Raw genomic sequence first — 26374 nt, forward strand, 5'->3', positions numbered from 1 at the left:
TGTAATGTGGCAGAAGAATTAGTCTAAGAGCAACTAGCTGAGCAGAAATTTTTAGCTTTGGTAAGGCTTAACCATTTATTATTAGCCATCATTTGTCACAATGGTATTTGATCTTCTTCTGTAGTTCCGGATATGCAGCTGTGGCATTTGTTGGAACATACCAGCTTTGTAAAGACATTTGGTAGTATTTGCTTGCTCCTTATGTAACTGATAGCAGAAAATAAAAGGTTTTCTTTGATTCAAATACTGGATATCTTTTAGGAAAAACTTAGTCTGAAAGTTACTTTCTGAGTGCCCTTATCCCAAAGGAAAAATAGAAGATACCCGAAAGAGAAGGGATGTCTACTGTGACCTAATATGTGATACAGAAATTATGAATTCCGTCTATTTTATCAGCTCCATCTAGATGTGGGAATAGTATTGCTTATATCAGTAGCATTGCAGTGCTATGAGAGAAAAACATGCTTCTACCAATTGTTACCTCCATGCAACTGAATTTATTTTTTTTTATTTTGAGAGTTCTGTGTTTTCTAGTATTAATAAGAGGAGTTGTTTTATTTAACTAATTATATTAAAAAAAGTATGTTGCGCTTTAACACTTTGAGGTTGAGATAATATACATGTGACATTTTGTTATAAAGTTGATGATAAAAATCCATGCTTCTGCATACTTCACAAAAACTTTTTGCTGTGGTGCCTTTTAGAATCCTGACATCATTGAACCAACTTGCAAATCTTTGCATGGTATCTTTCAAGAAAACAATGTGATAATCATTGTAGTTAAAAGTCATTTTAGTAGTTTAAATTGGCACCAGTGGAATTTACTCCTAATAAATATTCTACTGAGCTCAGGTTTGGCTTGTTTCTCAAAGGTATGGATAGCAGTAACACAAGTGTCTGTAGATTTGTGAGTACAGCTTTATGGTGTTTTGCCACCTTCCCTCTTGTCTAAAGACTGTATGCAGAGAATTACATGTGATGAAAAGTTTTGGTTTTTTTAAACAACTGCTTCCTAAATTTCTGGGGAAAATGCAGTATAAAAGAGGGTAAATTAAAGTAAAACAGCTCTAAACAATTTGCCAGTGTAGAGAGAAGGGAGGAGATGTTGCAAGTTTTTCCTAGATGCAGTTTTGCTCATAATAGGCACAGCGTGTTTAGACTACACACACACTGAAGATTTGCAAGATGCAAAAATTGGGGAAAAAAACCACTCTGCAAATACACTGAAATTTATCTGAAGTGTACTGAAATTTGAGAATATGTCTGTATCCCATGACATGGGTAAAATCCTGTTTGTAGCTGCTACATTGAGACTGTCACTATTGTTTCTTGACAAGGTTTTAACTTAATTAATAAATTATGCTTTAAATCTTCTGTAGATGCACATGTAGTTGTATGCTTACTAATATCCAACATATTCAACTTTATGAGTATTTTGACTTTTCTGTACAGATTTGCTTAAATTTTAAATTCTGCTTGTTTATTTTTTATCTTTTGCTTTGTAAGCATACAGATATACAAACCAATACACATTTTTTATATGAATATAGAATTTCATGTTACTTAGATGAAAGAAAGCATAATTCTATATTTTGGTTTTAAAATACATTCACTACTTTTGAGTTATGTTAGAAATAAGTCCTAGAACAATCAAGCTGGATAGGCAGGCAAGCAGTGGTATAGCTAAGGAACGTCCTAATGTAACTAGAATTATAGCATTAAAGAGTGTCAGGAGATTTGTTTTGTTTTGAATTTTAAATAATCTAGGACTAACAGAAAGTAAAGGGCAGGTAAGAAAAGACTCTTCAAGGTACAGAAAATAAGCAGAGAAGACTTGATGCTCAGTCTGTATTTGTTAATTTGGTTTTCCTGCCAGGATTATGTTTACAATTTGTCCTTTCTATACTTGAATGTATAGTGCTTTTATGACTGTGAATTAATGGGTATGTGTTATAGATAATTTAATTCTGCATGCTACTGCAGAAGAGAGAAGCTTCCACTCTCATCTTCCCTGCAGAGGTGTACTGGCACCCACAGTCCTTTTAGAGGGGTAATTTTTCTTGAGAGTGCTCTTCTATCTGTTTCAGCACAATTTTCTAGTTAAATAGTTCACTTTAAACCAAACCTGGAAATTGTGCCTTAAGTAGAGCTGCAGATTTGGTAACAGCTGGAGGAATTTAGATGCTGTATCCATTCACAGACTGGAGTGTTCCCATAACCTTATGTTGTCAGAGGAATACTTTGTGGTAACTGAAGCTGGTGTCCACCTTTCTAGTGTGGGTGGTTGGACCATGCGGTCTCATCCAGACTGAGGTGCAGAAAATCAAGACTTCTGTGTTCATGGCACTGTATAGAAACCTGAATAAATCTGAGGGGTGTTATCCACAATGGCCAGAACTGCTTTAAGTAATGCCTCCTAGGGTGCAAATGAAGATTATCTTAAATACATTATTTTCCTGGTCAGGAAAACGAACTGTTCTCTATCTGATGGATGTATTTGCATTGATATAGCATTTGTATGTTCTGTTGAAATATCCCAAATCTTTGAAATTTGTTTATGCATATAAGCAACAATGGGGAATGTTCTCCCTCCAAAAACTGCAAAGAAGAAAAAGGGTAAAAATAAATACAGATGCCAAAGTAAACAGCTGTTGGTACACTTAAAAGACAATTACAGTGAATCAAGACACTATCAGAGTCCTCTCAACACCACTCCATGGAGACCTAAACACTGCAGTGCTCAGGGCCACCAAAAAGTATTTTGTTGCCTCTGTTTTTTTCCCTGGCTTAGTTTTTTTCTGCCTTAGGTAAGTCAGCATGTGGCAACATCCAAGAATTGAATTGGAGTAAGCACAAAGGAAGTGGTGGGAGCAGACAAAGAGGTAGAGCGGGGAGCAACAGTTCCCACACTGAAGCCTAGTGTTTCTGGAGGTGTTCTGTTATTGCAGTAATCCTTACTTAATATGGACCTAATAACTTGCTTCCCTGCTTGTCTATAGTTTGATTTAGTTTTGCAGCCTAGACCTTTTTATAGGGATATGTGACTTAGATGACTTTCTTCAAAAGGATTGTCAAGTCACCTCTGTGATTTTTTTCTTCCAGATATCCTACAAATAGGGCTTAGAAGACTTGTTCACCTGCTTCAGACATATTCTCAGGCCTTTCTACACTCTAAATATTTGAAAGAAACATACCATTTTAACTTACTGGTGGTTTTCACCTGGAAAATAAGTCTCCAGTGTGGCAATATTTAATCATTATCTTTACAGTTACTAATTTTCATTATTTCCCTGCTTCTGAAGAAACACTTGTAGTGGTGCAGTGCACTTCAGCTTTGCTTAGCAGAATCTCACGCAACCTCCTTCAAATACGGAACAGTAACCAATACAATAGTTTGTTTTTATAATTCATAATAAAGCCTTCAAAAAATTGTGTAATCTTCGCTCTTTCCTAATGTGGAATTAGGCTGACTGTGTGTTACTACTTCTCTATTATGTCCAGTACACCTAATGTCTATATAGGAAAGAAGAAAAAGATCTATTTTATTTCTTGTGTTGCAGGATGCTTACTGGACATTTTAACTACAAACATCATGGTCTTCGTAAAATGTTGAACTTTATAATCTTAATAATTCAAGCTATGGTATTTGTGGTCTGTATTCATTAGTTGCCTGTGTGGCTTCAGATTTTGAAGTGTTTTTCTAGAACCAAAACAGACTGAGCACTGCAACAGAGTTAGATTAACTTTTGAACAGGAAGGTAGTTCAATAAACCCAAATCTCCTTCAGATTTTTTTTTTTAATGGCTGGGTCTCACCCTGCAAGAAACAGAGCTCTCCAGCTAGTAAATTCCTTTCTCTCATGTCAAACCGCTCAATTCTGAAATCAGTAATGACACATGTGACTCAGAGAAATCAGTGAGACTATGTTCAGTAATTAATACTTCCAATACAGGTTATACTGAAAATTTCTGCTTAGTTCTAGATTAGGTAGTAAATTGAAAATGGTGGGAGAACAGGTAATTGAAGAAGGCACAGTATCATCCTGAGGAGGGGAGAAAAGAGAGTGTTTTAAAACTGTTGGTGTTTTTATGGACTTTTTGTCCTAGATACATTGACATTTGAATTAGAATTTTAGTAAATACAAAGAGATTGTAATAAGATGAGGTGAAAACATTTATTCTACATTTAATATTTCCTAATTCTTCTCTAGAAGTCTTTCAGCGTCAGTGTTGTGGAGTCATGGAGTATTTGTTACTCATCACTGAGATACAATGAACAGATTTTGCACTGAAACCTGACATTAACAGGACTACTCACAGTAGATAATTCAGTATTGTACATGTCTTTGCAGGACGGGGTTTTAGGTTTCCAAAGCACTTAGAAGTCATAGAAGGGCTTTTGAAGCTTTCTGTTGCTTTTCTTACTCTGTGGGTTCCAAGTAGCGTCTGTTATTGTGTCTTATAAGTCATGTTTTTGGTTCATTTCTGACACTATACTTCTGTAGTAACGGTTGATATGCTGTATTTGAGAGGATATGATTTTGCCTGATCTGCTGTGTTCAGCCAAAAAAAAAAACATTTTGAGGTTTTACAAGTAGAATTGCAAAGTTATGGATGGCTGTCAGTAAGGACATACTCAGCTGCCAGGTAGTCTGAGGGTAACGGAGTAGTCTTTTCTTTATGTGAGTTTTAAGTATGTGTTTTGGTTTTCTTAGAAGTTACAGTACTAGACTGAATTTTGTGTGTGAATTGAGGTAAAGTATCCTATCAGTAAAGAAAAAAAGGTGCTAGTTATCTTTATCTCATTGCTTAGGATGCATAAAGTACAGATTCTAGGTCTGAGGAACTACGTTGAATATGCTTTTTATTGTTTTTGTTTTTCAGAGGCCCGGAAGACACAATAAATGATTGTAAAATCCTTTTTATAGAGGAAATGTACAAGATTGAAAAGCCGGGAGCCTATCCGTTGACATTTGGGGATGGAGATTTCAAAAGTATGCTTTTTTTTAATTATTATTTGAATAGAAGTACTAATTGAATGATGCTTCTTTAAAAAAATAGAAGGATCAGCATACAGAGGTAATAATTTTTTGTGTGTGTTCAGGAAAGTTATAACATAGAATCCTTTTTAGATTTCTGTTCTAAAATTATATTTACCGTAAGGTGGCTCTATTACTTGACATATTCGGAACCTGGTAACAGCTTACTGCTATCAGTCATAAGCAGGGAAAAAGAGGAACAGCTTATAACATTCTAAATGAACTGTGCAGAACTAATTAATAGTCTCAGTTAAGTTCCTAGACAGGTGTCCAGGTCACCAAAACTGCTATTGCAATTGACATGTCATTTAAACTTTTAATAAATTAATAAATGCCAAAGATAGAATCAGTCCATAATGATGCACTTTAACCCTGTCATTATGTCAGAATTAAAAATAAAAGATAAGGAACTTTGTGCCAAAGCTGCTTGTACCATGAAAAAAAAGGGATAATTAACATTTGGATTATTATTCGACTCTGCATGACCTTCTAAAAAATAACTATGCCATACCTCCTTATCCTCCCCACAACGACAAGAAGGAGTTACAGGCAGCTTATCTAAAAAGTAGTGTGACATTTTATCCTAAGTCTAAAAATATATTAAAGTTAGGAGTGATAAGTGTTTGTGATAGCAACACTGAGAGGTTGGACTGCAGCTCTACTAATAGGTGTTAGATATTATTATATATTAGACTCCTAACTCCAAGGCAATTTTTCAGAACCTTTCTATGTAGCTCTCAGTACACAAGAACTAGTCTGTTTACTGTTTATTTGCCATCATCTAAAAAATCAGTTTTTCAGAGGAGCAAATGCCGTTTGCTGTGGTATTCTTAAAAGTAAAAAAGTGAATTTCTGTAAATGAACTTCTCACAATTAATTTTTCATTTTTTGTGATTTGGTTTCCTCAGATTACTCAAAAAAAATTAACCATCCATTCTGTTTGTTTATTCTTGGTGATATTAAAGGGGTTTTGCAGTATCTTAAAACATGTTTTTATTTAAAAGAATTGTAGTATGAGAAATTTAAAAATCTACAGATACTGTTTTGCATTTACATACCTACTTATTTTGCAAGTCTAATTGTTTATGAAACTTTATAAAAGGCATATAAAATTATTACAGTTCATTTAGTTCTTACCTGCAGCTACTGTGTAGTGAATTAATTTTTAGAATTATGTGTGTGTTAAGGAAATGAATGATTACTATATTGCTGAATTGTCTAGAGTGGCACCATTTGATCTGACATGAGTGTTTATTTATCATAGAATCATTTAGGTTGGAAAAGACCTTAAAATCATCAAGTCCAGTCATTAACACAACACTGCCAAGTCCACCACTAAACCATGTCCCTAAGCACCACATCTTTTAAATACCTCCAGGGATGGTGACTCAACCACTTCCCTGGGCAGCGTGTTCCAATGCTTGATAACCCTTTAGTGAATAAATTTTTCCTAATATCCAATCTAAACTCCCCCTGGCACAACTTGAGGCCGTTTCTTCTTGTCCTATTGCTTGTTACTTGGTAGGAGAGACCAACACCCACCTTGCTACTGGCTCCTTTCAGGTAGTTGTAGAGAGTGATAAGGTCTCCCCTGAGTCTCCTTTTCTCCAGGCTAAACAACCACAGTTCCCTCAGCCACTCCTCATAAGACTTTTGCTCTATACTCTTCACGAGCTTCGTTTCCCTTCTCTGGACAAGCTCCAGCACCTCAATGTGTTTCTTGTAGTGAGAGGCCCAAAACTGAACATAGTATTTGAGGTGTGGCCTCACCATTCTGTACTTCCTACACTGATTACCACCTTTATTGTTTCAAAGTCAAGTTCTTTATTTTCACTTACAGCCCTTTTCCCCCTGTTTTGACAGCTGTTTCCTTATTTGAAACCTCTTTGCTTAAACTACTCACATATTGCTGTCTGTGTAGAGCTTTGCACCTCGGTGTAGGTTTTGTTTCATTCTGTTCCTGGTCCCATTTTTATTCATTTCAGGATATTGTTTACAAAACTTAATAAATAAAATGTAATGCAGAAATATAATCTTTAAAAATGTAACCCTGAAAACTTAATTGATCTGGCAATTTAGCCTTATTTCTTGTTTTGAACTGCTCTTTTTCTTGACGCCAACTTTCTCACCACCCTCATCATAAAAAAATTTCTTCCTTGTATCCAATCTAAGTCTACGCTCTTTCAATTTAAAACTGTTGCTCCTTTCCGTCTCACTACAGGCCCTGGTAAAAAGTCTTTCCCTGTCTTTCTTATAAGCCCCCTTTAAGTATTGAAAGGCCACAATAAGGTCTCCCTGTAGCCTTCTCCTCTCCAGGCTGAACAAATCCATCTTTCTCAGCCTGTCTTCTTCACAGGAGAGGTGTTCCATCACCCTGATCATTTTTGTGGCCCTTCTCTGGACCTGCTCTAACAGGTCCATGTCCTTGTGCTGGTGACCCTAGAACTGGACACAGGACTCCAGGTAGGGTCTCACAAGAGCAGAGTAGAGGGGGAGAATCCCTTACCTCGACCTGCTGGCCACACTTCTTTTTATGCAGCCCAGGGTATGATTTGCTTTCTGAGCTGCAAGTGCACATTGCCAGCTCATATCCAATTTTCATCCACCAGTATCCCCAAGTCCTCTCTGCAGGGCTGCTCTCAATCCATTCATCCCCGAGCCTCTGCTGATATTGGGGATTGTCCTGTGCAGGACCTTGCACTTGGCCTTGTTGAACTTCATGAGGTTCACATGGGACCACTTCTCAAGCCTGTCAAGGTCTCTCTGGATGACATCCCTTCCCACTGGTGTATCAACTGTACCACTCAGCTTTGTCATCCACAAGCTTGTTGAGGGTGCACTTAATCCCACTATCTATGTCACTGATGAAGGTATTAAGTAGTATTGGTCCCAGTACAGACCCTTGAGGGACACTGCTTGTTACTGGTTTACACTTGGGCATTGAGTCATTGGATGCAGACTGTCCACTCTTTGGATGCTGCCATCCAACCAATTTCTTATCCATCTAATAGTTTATCCATCAAACCCGTATCTCCAATTTAACAGCAAGAATGTTGTGAGGGACCAAATCAAAGGCCTTACAGAAGTCCAGGTAAATGACATCTGTAGTTCTTCCCTTATCTACTCATGCATTCAGTCCATTGTAGAAGGCCACTAGATCAGTCAAGCATGATTTGCCCTTCATGAAGCCATGTTGGCTGTGTTTAATCACCTCCCTGTCTTCCATATACTTCAACATGTCTTCCAGGAGTTGCTGTTCTGTGACCTTACTGGGCACTGTGGTGAGGCTAACTGGTCAGTAATTCCCAGGGTCCTCCTTTTTACCCTTTTTAAACCAGGGTGCAGTATTCCTTTTTGTCCAGTCACTGGGAACTTTCCCTGACTGCTATGATGTCTCAGATATGATGGAGAGTGGCTTAGCAACTACATCAACCAATTCCCTCAGTACCCTAGGAAGCACTTCATTGGGTCCCATGGATTTCTGTATGTTCAGGTTCCTCAGGTGGTCTCAAACCTGATCAGTGGGAGGGACTTCATTCCCCGAGTCCCTACCTTGAAGCTCAGGGACTTGAGAGGTATGAAAACTGAGGCAAAACAAGTACCTCAGCCTTCTCCATGTTGGTTGACACTAGTTCTCCTGTCTTATTTATGGGGGCAGAGAGGAGGATGGGGGGGCAGGTACATTTTCTTTGATCTTCCTTTTGTGACTAACATACCTGTAGAAGCCATTCTTATTATTCTTTGCATCCCTTGCCAAATTGAGCTCCAGCTGTGCTTTAGCTTTCCTGATCCCATCTCTACACAACTGGGCAGCACCCCTGTATTCTTCCCAGGATACATGTCCCTGGTTCCACTGCCAGTGCATTTCCTTCTTATGCTTCAGTTTGACCAGGAGGTCCTTACTCAGAAATGCTGGTCTTCTGCACTCCTTGCCTGATGGAGAGTGACTGAAGTCCCGTAGCTGGATCAGAGCCTGTGAGCTTGATGCTTCCTACAGTTGGAGGAGGAACACCTCCTCAACAGACTCCCCTTGATTGGATGGCTGGAATAAACACCAGTCATGAGGCTTCCTTTGTTGGCTTGGCCCCCAATTTTCACCCACAAGCTCTCGACCTGTTCATCACTGTTTTTCAAAGACAGCTCTGTGCAATCAACCCATAGAGGGCAAATTGCCCACCCCTCCTTCCTTCCCTGTCCCTCCTGAACAATTTATAGCCATCGATTGCAGTGCTCCAGTCATGTGATTTGTCCCACCAAGTTTTAGCAATAGCGGTTAGATCATAGCTTTCCAGCTCCTCAGTTGCTTCCAATTCCTCCTGTTCGTTACCCGTGCTCCATGCATCGGAGTCGAGACATTTCAGTTGGGCCATTGACCATGTCACCTTTTTAGAGGAAAAAGCCCTAATTCCTTTGAGGCATTTCACAGGTGTTTCCCTGTTGGTTCCTAATACATCAGCAGCCCTCAACTCTTTGTTACTCAAAACTCATCCCCTTTTCTCTCTAAGTCTAGTTGCTTCCACCTTTGAAGATAAAAGTATTCTTCAAGGTCCTCCAGAAAGACTGCAGATAACAGCACAACACTTCACCTCTTTCTTAGAAGACTTTCAGTCTGGAGTTTCTCTCAACAGAGATTTTACACTGATATCTTAACCATGTGGATCAAATTTTCTGTAAAGTCTATTCAGTTGGGAGGGCAAATTTTTTCTCAGCAAGAAGGGGCTGGGATTTCTGCAAACCCTTAGCCATTTCTTTCCTTCTCGATACACTTAGGAAAAATGCAAAAGTATCCAGAACTCTTCTGGATACATCAGGGATCTACCTCACATTTCTGTTAAAGAATCAACTCCTTAAAGAAATATTTACTTTGATTCCTTATGTTATTGAAGCAAACTAACTTACAAGGAACTGTAAAGCTATACAGCTTCTGAAGGCAGCAACTTATACAATGATTCATGGTGAAGAAAAATAAAAAATAAAGCTGAGAGAAGATGGAAGCTTGTCCTTGAATATTGTTCTTTCATGCTAGTCAGAGGAACCTGGGGTAGTTCTCCATGTTTGGGGTTTGACAAATTCTGATATCACCTAAAAATGTGTCAGAAATGCAGCAGTCCTTTTAATATGAAAAATTTCTGTGTTTTCCTAAGGGTTAAAGCTTCCATGGAAACAGGCAGTGTTCTCTTAAATATTATTTGTTGCTTGTGCCCTTCTCTTTTTGTCTAATATGCTGTCTGTTCGGCATCTGTGGAAGTATCTGATATTCATGCTGCCTCCAAATAGCTGTAGGGGGCTTTGGGTTTGGCGGGATTGTTTTCATTTTTGTAGTGGGGGGCTGCTCTTCAAATTCCTTATTAATGAACTTGCTTGTGATTTCATGGTGTTGTGGTTTAACCCCAGCCAGCAACTAAGCACCACGCAGCCGCTCACTCACTCCTCCCCCACCCAGTGGGATGGGGGAGAAAATCGGGAAAAGAAGTAAAACTCGTGGGTTTAGATAAGAACAGTTTAATAGAACAGAAAAGAAGAAACTAATAATGATAATGATAACACTAATAAAATCACAACAGCAATAATAAAAGTATTGGAATGTACAAATGATGCGCAGGGCAATTGCTCACCACCCGCTGACCGACACCCAGCTAGTCCCCGAGCGGCAATTCCCCACCCCCACTTCCCAGTTCCTAAACTAGATGGGACGTCCCATGGTATGGAATACACTGTTGGCCAGTTTGGGCCAGGTGCCCTGGCTGTGTCCTGTGCCAACTTCTTGTGCCCCTCCAGCTTTCTCGCTGGCTGGGCATGGGAAGCTGAAAAATCCTTGACTATAGTCTAAACGCTACTGAGCAACAACTGAAAACATCAGTGTTATCAACATTCTTCTCATACTGAACTCAAAACATAGCACTGTACCAGCTGCTAGGAAGACAGTTAACTCTATCCCAGCTGAAACCAGGACACATGGACATACTCAAGTAAGATTTTGTCCCAGAGAATGCAAGTGTTGTTTTTTGATATGGCTAATGACTTTTGTGTATTTTTGGCAAAGATTATAACACGAATAAATTTGTCTGTCCTTATCACACTGTCCTTCTAGGCCAGTTGCCCTTTTGAGTAGACATTGTCAAACATTTCAGAAGTTCCTCAGATAGTTTGCCTATGGATTTACAAGAAAATTTGTCCCAAGTGTTGGTATTCCAGCTGTTTCAGTTCCTGAGCTTCTCTAACTTGTGGTTATTTTTTCCTTCAGAATGGTGCTTGAAAGAACATTTCTGGCCACTCTAAACTTTAAGAAAAATAATCTATTCTCTCCAGTGTCTAGATTCTCCAGCTTCCTACTTCCAACTCTGAATGCTCAAATAGTCTTTCTAGTTTTCCTTGTCTTCTGATTCAAAGCCAATTACTTCTTTCAGATAAAATACTACTTCCAGGGAAGTTTGGAAGTACTCTGTTAATTATTGCATTAGACTAGTTTAAGCTCGAATTCAGTTCCATGGCATTTCTAGATGACTTTTGCACAGAACATACAAATGAATTTTTTTTACTTTTAATGTTGGAATTCTTTGGGCTGTGATCAAGTTCTCTTCTGAAGTCTCTCATTTCTGTGGACCTACTCCTTATTTCAAACATTTCTTCTGTTAAGTGTTAATTCTGCTACAAGTATTCAGTGTTTATTCCCTCTCCTCTTTCATTTCTATTTTAGGCTACTAAATGTTTTTCTTGTGTATAAAAGCATTTTTTCCCTGATTGAGGAACCAATGCCAATGGTTTTGTTTGATAGTGGGGCTCATGGGTCCAAATTTCCAAGTGAACTGAAACAGGAAGTTAGTGTTTCTTTGTGTGTAAACTATACTGCTGCTGTGAAACAACTGGTGATTTGGGGTTGTCTGTGGTCTCAGACTACTAATTGTTCTGTCCAACTATAAATTTAATTTAAGGGGAAGAGAGCTGTTCCAAATTGTAGTTTCATCTTCACTTGACCGTAACCAGTTATCTCATTGGAATTTCCTCATGGCTGTATTTAAGAAGACTCCAACAGGAGATTGTGCAAGGCTCCATCTGTAGGGAGAGTGTGCAGGTGGCATGTTGGGAACGGGTGGGGAGAAAATAAGAGAAGCTGCTGATTAGATGTTTTCTTTACTGCTTGTTTATACAGCAGAAGAAATCCTATTGGCCTAGATAGTCAAATACCTCATTGTAAGATAAAAGCATTTTCAAGAGGGCAGTGTTCATGTGCAGAAGTAATTTTTTCCTGTAGATACAGTAATGCACTTTTCTAAGATACATGGCATTTGTGTTTTTTGTTTGTTTTTGACAGGAAAAAGTGGCCCTGAATGCAAGCACTGTAGGGCTGATCCAGATAAGGAGTGCCGTTTTTGTTCATGTTATTTGTGTGGTGGAAAACAGGATGCTCACATGCAACTCCTGTGTGATGAATGTAATATGGCTTATCATATATACTGCCTGAACCCCCCCTTAAGCAAGATACCAGAAGATGAGGACTGGTAAATATACAAGAATAATTTACTTATCTATATTAACATTCTATATGCGGTACCTTTTTGTTATGTGCACCTCATGAGAGACAATACTGAAGAGTATTTTTAATTCTGCTGTGGTTTTCATCCATCTACTTAAGATAAGACTTATGTTTTCTGTCAAGGCAATTCTTTTAAATCATTCACAAAGGATTAGTAGTAAGCTTTAATGACCATTATGGAGTTTTAAAACTGGTATGTTTATTTTATTAATTATGATCATTATGATCTTCTGGGACATTATGTGATCTGATTGTGTTTATCAACAGTGGTTGTTCCCCAGCCTTTTATTTTTGTTCAAGCTTCACTGTTTGAACAATTCTTTTATGCTCACCCTTCTCTTTCCCTTCATCCTCTGTCCCTGTTGCTGCCCTCATGCCCTTCTTGTGTCTTCTCGTTGCCTTTACTCCATTCATTTCTCCTGCTGTAGGAGGACCACAACCTTGCTACTCTTCATTTCTACTATACCTGGTTCTGCCAGCAGGAAAACCAAGCTAACTGGCATTGTTAAATCAAGATAATTGTATTTTGAAGTGAATCTGCATGGACCCATATTAGCAGCCCGTTAAGTTATCTTGGGCTCTGTACCATTTTTTGTCTTTATTAGCTCTCTACAATTTACACTCTTCATATTTATCACCCACCTGTGACTTACATGAGATGCTAACCCTGTATATATGAGCAATAAACAGAAATTTAGTCTCATAAAGTTTTCCATTACATAGACAGCAGTAAAGGTCCAAGATGTCTATGGGTACATTTTATGGAATCTCTTTGGACCTTGTGATTAAATTTTGTGTAAAAATCTGTGTAAGTGTTTTGGAAGTTTTAACGTTCTCTGGAAGTAAATAACTCAATCTCCTGTACTGTAGTGGGTGCCATAGTAGGTTTGTTTATTGGTCAGTGCCTAATGGCCTGTGTGGTTTCTGGGGCATTGTATTTTTTCTGAACTCCTTCTGTGTTTATGCCAGTGTGTGATTTAATGACTGAGACCATTAGCATCGGTAGGTGTTTCTCAGTGTGTACATTTGGCCACAGGGATACTGTTGTTGGGAGTTGATCTTTTTCACATGAAATTTGTCCACTGGCAAGAGTTGTATTCACTGTTTTTGTAGGAGCTGCTGGCTTGAAACACTACATAAAAAATATTTTCAGTACCTACTAGAAATATGTATGGGTCATTGGAACTAAAAACAGCATTTATTTGAACATTGTCTGTCTGCCTTCCGCTTCTTGCATATGCAAAATGATTACAGTATTTATTCAGCAGTGTTTATTACACAGCATGTTAGTCTGAACTGTCCACAAGTTTTCTACTGTCAAGGCAGACTGGTCTTCTGTTCATGACATCATCTTGCTTCCTACTACTTGTCAACATAAGTGAGTTAATGTCACGTATTGGAAACCATTCTCAACACACAATCAGTTTATTACTGGCTGCAGCCCATAAGCAGTATTCTTACCTGATTGTACCCGACCTTTGGAAATAGCAGCTGAGAAGTTTCTTTTTGACTTCCTTAATTCAGAGTATTCAATGAGACCATCCGTGTGGAAGTACACATCTGTTCGGTCTATCCATTCTTCAGTTGCCCCTTACTCTTAGAACCAGCTCTAATCTAGTACTCCAGTAACAGTAAAGTTCATCTGTTTTCCAGTACTAGTCACAGGAAAGTTTCTGATAAAGAAAATATACTTGCCTCAAATCAGTGACCTGCTCCCACAAAACCCCCAAATCCTTTGTTCTACCCTGAAAACAATTTATTCTCTCTAGTTTCTTCTACACCCTCAAATACACAGAAGGTTTGATAGGCACATCAGGATACTGATACTGAAATCTCACCAGCTGTCAGTGTCTCTTTGGTTTAGTTAGTGTGCTAAGGTTATCTTGGTCTGCTGGGTGCTTCAAATGATTTTTCAGATTAGGTATTAGTGTTCTAGTCTTCACTGGCACCCATTCTCTTTCTAAAGCTTCTTATGAAACATTCTTATGAGTTATCCTACATCTATTTCAGAAGGCTACAGAGAAAGTTTGAAGAACCAAAGTTTTCAAAGTGTAGCCATTACCGCTGAGATCTCCCTACCCACTCCCAATAATATCACTGTAACTGCACTGCATAGGGCCCCAGGACTCTTTTCCTCCATATGGAAGATTTGGTTCTCTGTAGACAACCACACAAGGATTAAATTGAGAACATGGTCCTCAGAGTCCCTCAGGTCATGTGTTAAGTGCACTTTTAGACCCTTCCACTTACATTTCTGGCCAAAAAATTATGAATTTCCACAAGTAGTAGATGTTTAATTCATATAATTAAATTGTCTTGAAAAATGGCTGTAAAGCTTTTTAACTTGTTTTTGTGTGCTGTGTAATAATATGAGTCTTAAGATTCATTCATGTAAGTAGACAGCTGCATCTGTGGATGAAGTAACTTGATGAGAGAGGTACTGTTATGGAACTGGCTTGTGAAGTTAATTTTGGGACACCTGGTGATGCCAGCCCTGTGCAATCTTAATGCTCAGTCATCTGTAGAAGGAGTGCAGTTGCACTGGGCAAAGCAGTGTCTCCTACCAAAGAAGAGATCTATGTTCTCCCTTCTTGCATACTAGCAAAGAGTTGTGGCTGTCTGATCCTTAACTTCTTGACAGATTTTGTTTGTTTTAGAAGTGGAAGAATTTCCATTTAGTATTTTTACAGTGTAAAATTTGGCAAACTCTGCAGCGGCTAAGCCTGCAGTTTGGGAAAGGATAATGAGTTTCTCTTGCGGAGATTAAGCTGCTCTATATGCAAAACATTATTTAATATTCCATATAAAACTCAGTTTAAAAAATATTAAGGTAATATGGTTACCCTATCAAGAAGCAGGGAATGCCTGCTTGTGAATTTGCATTATGTCTTGTTCCTTCTTTTAATTGGTCATTGCGTACTCTTTTTTTTTTTTTTTTTAAACAGCTGTAATATTAAAAGTCTTAGTGTTGGACAATTTCAGCATCTTGTATTATTTTAAATTTCTTTTTATCTGCATAGCTTCATGGTCTTAATGGTTCAACACCTTTATTGACGTAGTGAAATCTGTTCCTGTGGACATTAATCACTAATTCTTCTATTCATATCCACATACAAATGTTGATTAATAAATCAAAACCAGCAGCAGTAGTAGTAGTGGTAGTTATCTAAACTAGGTTATCAATCTAAGTGTAGATCAGGCTTCCTCCACTAGTGGCATATGGGCCAAACCCAGCTTATGGGAGCCAGAAACATGGACAATTGCCTTTGCATTGGCATTCCTGAATGGGATAAAAATGTTATTAGAAGCAGCAAAAGGACAAGTGTACTCCCTTTCTCCCTCTGCTGTAGTCACTGCATACAGTATCTCCTGCTTTCCTACCAGGATGTCTTTGTGGTAGCTGGAATGAGTCTCAGCACTACATTCCAAGTGGCTTCAGTGCTGTAGAGTGAGTGAGTGTGTGCATGTATGTGTGTGTGTGTCTACACACATTACATGATACCTTGGCTGTTTTTGACATTCAGCTGTCTGCACTGAAATATATTGCACTAGAAGCAAAAAATAAGGGTAGAGTGGGCAGGACGTAGAAACAAACCATGAGTACTGGTTAATAGTGTACTCTAATCTCAGCTGTCTTCTCCTTTACATGATCTAAATGAAGGAGGACAGAATGAAGAGTGAATGCAGGAGACATGGGGACCTCTCACATATCGTGTGAGAAAGAATAGTTAAATGATTTGCCTCTAGCACTCTACCTTCAAAGATTCTGAAATGCCCTTTTTTAAAAGTTGATAGTATTTGTTCATGTTGGGTTCATTTTTTAAGCCATAGGCTTCAGCTGCTTAAGACTGGTATATGTTTGCTAGCTTGAAATATTAGGTCAAGATAAACAAATTGACACTATTTTGGCTACAAGAAATGTATTGCCATTATTATGAAGTAATTGAGAATTTACTAAAACCTTTTTTTAGGTATTGTCCTTCCTGCAAAAATGATTCTAATGAAGTTGTAAAGGCTGGAGAAAAGCTCAAACAGAGTAAAAAGAAAGCAAAGATGCCATCTGCCAGTACTGAAAGCCAGAGAGACTGGGGCAAGGTAGAGTGTGTTTTAGAAATAGCTGTTACTCTGATTGTTCATGTATGTGCTACATCTATAATTCTACTTATATATGCACTACACAAAATTCAGTACTGGGTTGCACAGACAATAAGACAATGTTTAATCCTGCCCACTATCTACTGGCAGTTAAAGCAGTAGAAGAATTATTAAGGTGACTAGAGGTAAAAACAAAAAAACCAACCCCCGATCCCTTCCCTAAACACATAAACACATATTACTTAATTAACATTCCTTTTAATAATTGTTAACATATTTTAAAATATGTGTTTGTTATAATGATCAGTTTTCTTGATATCCGCATTGAATTTGCAAATAGTATTCTATATTATAACACTAATTCATTTTGTCCAATGTATTTTTAGGGCATGGCCTGTGTTGGTCGCACTAAGGAATGCACTATTGTTCCTTCAAATCATTATGGACCTATACCTGGTGTTCCTGTTGGGACAACCTGGAAATTCAGAGTTCAGGTATGTTGTTTCAGTATTAGCTGTGGTTGAAGTAAGTAACAGTAATAATGAATGGGTTGGGCACTAAAATAAATTTAGATTCACAATCACCATTTTCACCAGGACTAAATAAAGCAAATACATTATGATTCTAATATTGGAAGTGATGCCGACAGTAGTGAAGCTTGAAGTATACTGATTTTACAATACAACTTAAGAAGTGTGTTGTCATTAGGATAAACAAATTTCACATGTTAAAATTCTAAGTGGGATACTTAGTGAATAAAGTAAAGTATTTTCTGAAGTGTACTTCACATGAACTGATTATCCCACTTAGGAGATGTAGACTGTAGATTTTGAAAATGTTAGATGTTATTGCTGTAAAGTGAGCCGCTGTTGGGTTTTTTGGTCATACGTAACAGATGTCCAAGCCTTCTTTTAGACCAATGAACAGCTTAAACCAGTGTAAGCCTGTACTGCTACTGAAATTAGCTGTCCATTCAGCCTTTGCTGTTTCTTGCACTGTCTCAATTTCTGTTGCAAATATTTCTTAGGCTCTATGATAAACTAGATCGGTAAAAAAAACCTGCCAGAAAAATAATCCAGGCTGGGGTAGGAGGGGAGCTAGTTTTCCCAGTTCATTTCACATTTTGGTTATATAAGCGCAGTGCCAATACCCAGAGGGGCGGGGAGGATGGAACAGCTTCATTTTGTTATGGTACTGATTTTTTGTGGTTTCAAAGTGTCCAGCAAACTGCAGACTTCCTTCTCCCTCAGCCTTATTGGATAGTACTGATTTTTGGTCTATCTTTGATTTTTTTGTTGGTTTTAGTCAGGGAAATACATACTTCTTTATTTTCAAAATCAGTTCTTTGTGTCTTGCATGTGTAAATGGTTGTAATTGAATGTTTTCCATCATATTTGGAAGAATAGAAACAGGTTTTTTTTAACTGCTTGAGGAGGGGCAAGCCAAGAACCAAAAGCCTCTTCTGTTTTATTTTCTGAACTTCTCATCACCTGCTTTCTCATGAGAAGAAAACAGATGTTTTATTATTCAATTGGTAGGCAGTTTTCCTCTGATGGCAGTGTCTTGCATTACTGTGTGAAGAATTCTGGATTTGGAAGGCCATGCAAGTTTTGAGGCTGATATGGTTAACAGCAGGCATTTTCCTCTTAGCAACAGTTTTCAGTTTCTCTCTTTGGTAGAAATCACAGTGAAGCAGTTGAAACCTAAACTAGTTCTTTGATCCTTTCTCACCTTGATGTCCATTGTCAACAATACCATCAATACAAGCCTTAGATGAAGCGAATTAAATTTTTAATGTAATATTATGCTGTTCATCATACCAGCGATTTTATATGAAATTACTTAAGAGGAAAATTCAATTTTGATTCTTTGGGATATTTTGTTGACCTCTCCTATGTTTGAAGAACTTTTTTGTGAAAGGAATTAAAATAAATAGTTATCTTCTTGTTGGCTTCCAGATTAAGTAAAATCTCATAAGTACGTGTAGTTTCTAAAATCACTTACGCAAACTCATAATCTCAAAATCAAGTTTTATTTTCACTGCTTCAACAATAATTGAAATTATTAGTTCGCCCTTTTGTAAGGAATTCCATTGGTAACACAAAAGCTAATAGTTTTCAGACCTTTCTAGTGCTGGTAGGAAAAAGAATTAAACTGCTTTTGTCAGAAAATTAGTGCTAATTTTTATATATGTATGTGGGGACTAGGCATCAAAAGGCAATTACCATTTCTACATAATTACTTAATTTTGGTTACAAATTAAATACTTTGTCCTTTTTTTTTTTTAAAGATTGAAATGCATTCTACACAAAAAGCTAAATTACACTTTTGTTTCTCATATGACTGTCTTTTGTATGAGAAAGGAGTTTGTCTCAGCAAATCTATGAGAATTTAGAGACTGTAGTTTCTTTACTTCTTATTTGCATAGTTTTTTATGACACAAACTCACTTTTCCCTAGAAGGAAATTGACTAAGTATTGCTTCTGGAGAAAGCATCTGAAGAACATCTTTGGCATGAATTACTTACCAGAGTTCACCTTTGGGGTGAATCACCTACCAGAAACCTAAATTTAATTGATGAACCTGGACATGAAAGAAGGGAGGGAGGAATGAGTGAATGGATGTTTGATAGTGGGGCCTTTTTATTCAGCAAAGTCATAAATGCTCTGGAAAAATTGGCAAATAACTGATAAAGTTTGGTGAGAGTGCTAAGTTGTGGATAGTAAATGTGGGGTGGGGAACAGTTCTAACTACATAATTTGTAAGGGTCAGGAAAATAAAATATATTATTATTAAAAACAAACAGGATCATTAAAGGAATGGAATGGTTTTCATTCAACTGGAAAGACTTTTCATTCTGGAAGAATGTTGAAAAGGTAGTGTAGAGCAGATGGCTACAAAATGATGTACAGTATGAAAAAAGTGATTAGGGACCAATACACATACTTTTGTAATGCAAAAGGGGGTCATCAAAAAAAAAAGGTCAGCTGCCCACTTCAGAATGAACAAAACTAGTACTAATTCATATGACAAATGGTACCACTGTGAACTCCTTTCTCTCTTGAATACTGTGAATCCAAAAGTTTTTAGGAAGTCTGAGCCAAGACAGCTGGATGCTGAGAAATTGTGCAAGGAAGTTATCATTGTGTCCTTATGTAATTTTCATACTGTGCACAGCTCTTGTCTATTACTAGAGACAGCGTTTCTGGCCAGCTGGACCTTTGATCTGATGTATGGTATTATGAAAGTACAAGACTATAGCAGAAGAATGTAAACTTAATGGAAGTTGCTTAAAAGTTTAGGTTCGGAAAAGGAGTTCAGGAGTCAGAGCGGCAGAATGAGAAAAAAAGGCAAAGTCAAGGTGTGAAGGAGGGTATGAAGGTAGGAAGAAGGATCCTAATTGGTTTTCTGCTGGGAACCTTCATTCTATCAATAGTATTTTTGGCATCACGTACTGAGAAAATACATAATTTAATATGTAGCCTCTTTTTTATTCATATCGGTGTTTTTTTTAATATAATTTGGTAGTTTGAAAAAATTATTAAATAATTTTTTGTGGGAGAGATGTTCCAGCAGACTTTAGTGGTGTTGCCAGTTTATGGTACAGCTGCAGCTCTCGGGTGGTCTGTTTGTGGCTTAGTTGCACATTCATTACCAGGCAGTTTTCCTGGTTGGAGAACTAGCTTATGATCCATACATTGCTGGAATGGCTTCTTGCGTTTCCTTAGGCAGTGTGATAATACTCCTCTGTGTTGGTCACATACTGTTTTACCTTAATAGTACCTGACATAATAATCCTTACACTGGTCACTGTGATCTTCCGTAGCTAAAAATTGTAAAATGTTACCAAACTGGCAGATCTCCATCTGCTTTGGTTTGTTCTAAATGGCTGTGCAAGTGGAGTATAGCAGTGAATACAGTCTTAAATACTGCTTATAGAAGGAATTGTGGAGATTTTTCCCAAAGAAGAAAATGTACCTTTACATCTTCTGGTGCCACCACTGTCCTACGTTGTCTTTCTATTTTTTCAGTGTCCTTACTTTTGGCTTTTTTTCTTTAAAAACAAGTGGAATTCTCGCCTTTAATCGCAGTTTTACATTAACTATTTACACAAACAGCTATGTACAATATTTTAAGCAGTAAGTTGATTGCTAAAAGTGATTGTAGATGACTGATTGTTTGAAAAAAAATGCTAGAAACTGGCTTTTTTCTGTTACCAGGTGAGCGAAGCAGGTGTTCACAGACCACATGTGGGTGGCATCCATGGGCGCAGTAATGATGGAGCTTATTCACTTGTATTAGCTGGAGGATTTGAAGATGAAGTGGTATGTCATTTATGCAAGCAACAGTTTTGCTGTTCTAATGTGTCAATGTTTGTAAAGATAGAGTTATGTTTGTTGTTGATCCTAAAACTAATGTTTATGCAAATATGACGGTGAAAAAAATAACTACTGCTGATTACAAACTGAATAGTTTTTAGTATTTGGGGGAAAACTGTGTAAGGAAATCTTTCTTAAAGAATGTTTGTGCTCATACTTAAGCAAAATATGTCAATTACAGCTGGATTTTACATTGTTTAGGGCAGTTAAATTTCAGTATACTTTTGGAGCCTGAATTAGTATTATTTAAAATCTGGTAGTGTAATAATATGCAAATAATATATTTTATGTTCTGCTTTGGCCATGATTTTTATTGCTTTCAAGACAGATGCCTCTTCATTTGGGTTTGTTGTGTTTCTAAATATGCGATACATTTATTTTAATGAAGCAAGAATAAAAGGTACATGTTACTTGATTCTATGAAGTTCTGAAGGTTCTTGACTCCTACTTATGAGCACTTTCAGAACTTCTTAGGAAGGTCTCAGTATCTTGTGTTATGATCCCCAAAGGCGCTGGAAAAAAATTCTACTTTGATGTTAACATCTAAGTAATGCAATGAAAGCTATTATGCTGCTAAACAAAACAGTAACTGCATCCAACTTTCGTCTCATGATGTTGACCAACATTTAATTATGAATAGATTGCTGTTTTCTGCAATTAAATAATGTTTACACAGGGTATATCCCTTCCTGCAGTTCTGCTCCATCAGGTGGAATTTTGAATCATGCATCAGGTGAAGGATAAAGCAGTAAGCAATCCGTTTTTTTAAAACACGCATAGCTGTTTACCACAAGGAAGAAGGCACTGGAGAAAAAAATAAACATCTGAAATAGCATCAGAACGTAATGTATTCTTTGCCAACGGCACCTACCAGCTGCTGCTGCTGCAGAGCATTGCCTCTGAAGGAGTCTTTTTGAAAAAGTCACATGAGGAGGTACTTGGTGTTGGGATACATTATTACATCCTTAGACTCAACCCCAACCCAAGCTCTGGGACCTTTAGCCAGTGGACCCTAAGACCACTGTTGCTCAGTAGTTGCACCTGCTATTCTGGGGTGCTGCAGACTCCTTTTTTTCCTTTTTTGGTTGTGATACTGATGTCCCCTTATTTCTGCTGCTGTAATTATTCAAAATATTTCATAAACTTAATTGGATCCTTTGCAAGTCTTTTCCAGTTCACCTAAGTGATGTTGGGATCATGTGTTTTTGTGGATGCCTAAGTACTGTCATAGTCTAGATGACATATATAATTTTGAAGAGGCATAGTTGGGGAGAAGTATTGCAGAAGATGCCCTAAAAATTTGTATGAATGTCAGCTTTTTTGCAATTCTCTAATCTAAGGACACAGGGCAGAAATATTTTTTTTCCAGGTGCATTTTTGGAATTAGTTTTTCTTTAGTTCTTTTTTCATATACTGGATTTTATTTCCCAATTTATGTCCATTTTCCCTGGTTTTTGGAAAAGGTTGAAATTAAACTCCCGTACAAATATCCACAGAAAAATCAAATTCTGTACTTATAAGTATCCTAAGTATGGTATCTCATTCCCCAAATGAAACTTTTTAATAAAAATTCAGATAAAATCCTCTGATCACATCTAGTCACTTTATTGTATGACAACAAGAAAAGAGAGGTGACTCTTACTTGAATTTTAGTGGTATGACATAGGTACTTGTGTATAAATTTTTACAAAATTGAGAAATAAATACATTTTGGAAGACTTATTGTATGTTTAAAAACTTTATGCACTATTTATGCACACTGCTGACTTGCCATCTTAATGCTTTTCTTGTGGCTTTAAATTAACAGTTCACTATTGAGGTAAAATAATTGCAAAAATGTATTGCAGGAAATAGAATTCACTTTCTAGCTTTCAGATCATGCCATTTTTATGCTGTGCCTTTGGAAACTTAGAATCCTGCAGACCCAGACTTGCCTGCAGCTTTGCTCAAGTTGGGATGTTCTGGATGTATTGGACAGCTCAGTAACGACGAGTTCTGTCAGTACAGGATTTACCCTCAAGATTGGGAAGGGGTACAGTCATAGTTTACAAAATGAGCATTGGGTGAAATTGTTTTGTACATGAAGCTTAATCTCATTCTTAATTACATGCATATAAAATGTTTGCACATTAATCTCTCTTTGTAAAGTTTAACCTTGAATTTTAGTGACAAGTTACATGGCTTACCTATTTAAGATACAGTATTACACTAGTTAGCTTTAGAGTCTTGAATAGGTTAATATTGTTAATCTCCTGGTCTTGTTCTTGATAGTAACCATAATAGGAACATTAGCTGAAGAAATTGAGAAGTTTTTCAGGAATTTAAAATCTAAGAATTATTTCAGAATAGAGTAAAATTTAAAAACTAGATATTGGACATTAACAGTGATTGTGCAATCACAGTGTTCATGATAAAAGTATTTTGACTTGTCTATTTGTCAAATCAAGTAGCTGAAGAAATTTCACTTCTGTGTTGAAAAATTGCCCTTCTATTTTGTGTCATTGTTATATATCGGGGTTAAAACTGCTGATTATTTTCAAAAGTTTCAAGATCCATGTTTCTGTTGGGTTGAGGTAGTGTTGTAAAGATGGTCAATTAATTGTGTGGTATGCTTAGTTTAATCTGAACAAAGATTGTTTCTTCTTTAAGTGCTTTTGCATATAGGATCATACGGGAAATCTCTGAAGTGAGATTCAGAATCTCTTGGAGAATAATATCTGCTGTGATCATTCGCATCCTCTTGTAAAAGATTCTGAGAGTATAAAAGAGAATAGCATCTCTAATGACTCAGAAGGGACCCCAGGCAAATATACTCATTGCTTAGGTTCGTTGATATTTTATACCAAACCCATTCAGTGCCTGGAACACAGCATTCACTAACCACTTCATGAAATGGCTTGCTGTCCATTTTAAATGTTCTGTGTCTTTGCATTAATCTTGTGTGTGGGTAATCAGTTCCAAGGTGTCAGTATAACTGTTACTCCACTTGTTTGAAATAGTCCAATTGCAAATAAACAGTATTTAGCTCACTGGACTTGCCTAAGGCCTGTGATGACGATACAGCGTTTCAGAACCTCTGCTTAGTGTGCATTGCACAGTGAAAGCACTTGATCAGTTCCACCAGTGCCAAAGGTGCAGTGCCAGTACTGTAGTGAATTGCATACTTAAATGGCTTTAAATCCAAATCAAGTGGCAATAGGAGCCTCATGTCTGAGGCAAAGTGTTTTCTATCCAAAGGCCATTGCGAGTTGCAGTTTACCTAGATATGTGTGTATGACCTGCTGCTTTATTAACCAGTTAGCTGGGTTTACCCGAGTCATCTGAATCCAGTGTGAACCCTGGTACAAAACAGATGTAGTATCCTATATCAATTTTCTGGATTATCATGCCATGCTGACTAAGTTACCAAGGGAACAGTTCCTTTTGAATTTTCCTAACTCTGTTCAATAGTATGGAGAACCCAACATACCAAGTTCATTACAGCCATTACATTGAGTGTCTCTTTATTGTGAGTTACCTGGATTGAGTATGTAGCTGAAAACCTGATGCTTAGCACCATGAAACTTGCTGTTTTCAAAAGCTGTCACATTTCCGAGGTGTTAGCGCCCTTCTGGTTTGGGACCCGCTTGGAGCTCCAACATATGTGAAAGAGTTCGAGTATCTTGCTATACGATAGCTACCAAATATCTTCCTTTTCACTCAGATGTGTTATTTGTCCACTCTTCTTACCTCTGATACTAAGGACATACTTGACATAATTTGAAGGGCAGTAGCTTTAATACTTCTTACCAGTGTTTCAGATTTGCAGAACAGATCCTATTCTGCAACAGTCTCCTCTCCTTCTGTTATTCCATATTGTCAGCTATCAGTCCATACAAAATGCTAATTAATGCTAAAATGCTAAAAAATACCTCTCTTGCATTATTTTCTGAATTTCATTGTCTCCTCTGTACCTGCATTATATGAAGAATTACCTTCACATTCTGAAAAGCCTTACTTTGTTACACAGATGCTTTTTGTCATTTTTCACTGCTAGCACTACAGCTCTCAAAGTAGTCTTATCTGCCTATTTGTCAGCTTCTTTCATAATGAGGTGTGAAATCTGTGTCTATACTGCCCCTATCTGTGCTTTTCCAAAGTTCATTTGCAGGACTTTGCATGTCTGGTTGTTTCTAAAGCATTGAGGAACCCATTTGACACAAGATAAAGCAGATTAAAAAGCAGAAATTAATGTTGCCAATGCTTAGCAAAGCACCATTTAGCTCTTTTTTACATTTCATGCTTTCCAAGAAACATTCTGTCTGGCATAGTGCCTTAGGTCAAGGATGTAGGCCTTGGTTTCTGTTTGTGAATGCCTAACATACTGAAATTTTTTCTTTCTGAAATTCATGCATTTTCAAGAGACATTAGTCATATTAGTGCAACATATGGAGTATCATCAATCTATTCCCTTCATAAAATTCTGAAGGATCAGCATAATTTACTAATCTTTGTTGCGTCAAACCATGAGTTTCTTGCTGGACTTAATGGATTTTTCACATGAACACTTATAAAAATTAATTCTTATGATATTAAGCATTTATTTAAATACAGGAAATGAAAGAAGGATGAAACTAACAAATTCGAATTATATGTATAGAGATAAATGAATGTCAAGTAGTAAGTGCATGTCTTTTAGACAGGCAAGATTTTCCTTGCCTTGCTTTAACTAGGATTATAGTAGGCTAATTAAATTACTCATACAGGTTGCAGGATTTTTTGCCCTCAGAAAAACAATCACTCAGCAATCTCTAACAGGTAGGTAGTCAAAAATAATTGTAATTAAAAAATGTTGTCTCAAAAACCTGTTGTACCTCCTAAGTAAGGTCCCATTACAAAAAAATGTCTTTGACCTGAAAAGGCTTTCTGTGTGTTTTATCTTTGGTGAACCTCAGTTGAAGTCGGAACTGATATTGAACAGAGCAGAAAATAATGAATCCAGATTGGGTAGCCTGAATTATTTACATATTAATGTTTAGTTTAAAGGTCTGGTAGTCCACCATTTTGGCAGTGAACATGGAAAGGAGTAAGAAAAACCTCAGAAAGTGCTGCACATACAGTAGTTGTCTAGTACTTTCACTTGGGAGTTATTTTTCAAAATGTTGACTTACTTCCATCACCAGTTAGCCACCTGTTTTGAAGCTGTCTTACTTACTGTTCAGATTTTCAGACTGGCTAACACTAAAATGGTTAAATGTTTTCATCGTGGTGGAACATGCCACAGTACTGTCAGGTTCTTGCTGTCAAGGGTGGTTGTGGGGAAGAATCAGAAGCACTGATTGTGATATA

General features: G+C 37.3%; 1 protein-coding gene across 2 annotated transcripts in view; it reads left to right on the top strand.

Moving 5' to 3' along the window:
• UHRF2 (ubiquitin like with PHD and ring finger domains 2) overlaps positions 1–26374 on the top strand; it is a 93528-nt gene that overhangs the window by 52162 nt on the left and 14992 nt on the right. For both annotated transcript variants that reach the window (XM_069776040.1, XM_069776042.1), the window contains exons 5-9: positions 4884–4993; positions 12351–12537; positions 16544–16667; positions 17054–17161; positions 20888–20992. In XM_069776040.1, coding sequence (XP_069632141.1) covers positions 4884–4993; positions 12351–12537; positions 16544–16667; positions 17054–17161; positions 20888–20992 — 634 coding nt within the window. The remainder of the gene's footprint in view (positions 1–4883; positions 4994–12350; positions 12538–16543; positions 16668–17053; positions 17162–20887; positions 20993–26374) is intronic.

This window comes from Haliaeetus albicilla, chromosome Z (assembly GCF_947461875.1).
Source record: "Haliaeetus albicilla chromosome Z, bHalAlb1.1, whole genome shotgun sequence".
Classification (NCBI taxonomy): domain Eukaryota; kingdom Metazoa; phylum Chordata; class Aves; order Accipitriformes; family Accipitridae; genus Haliaeetus; species Haliaeetus albicilla.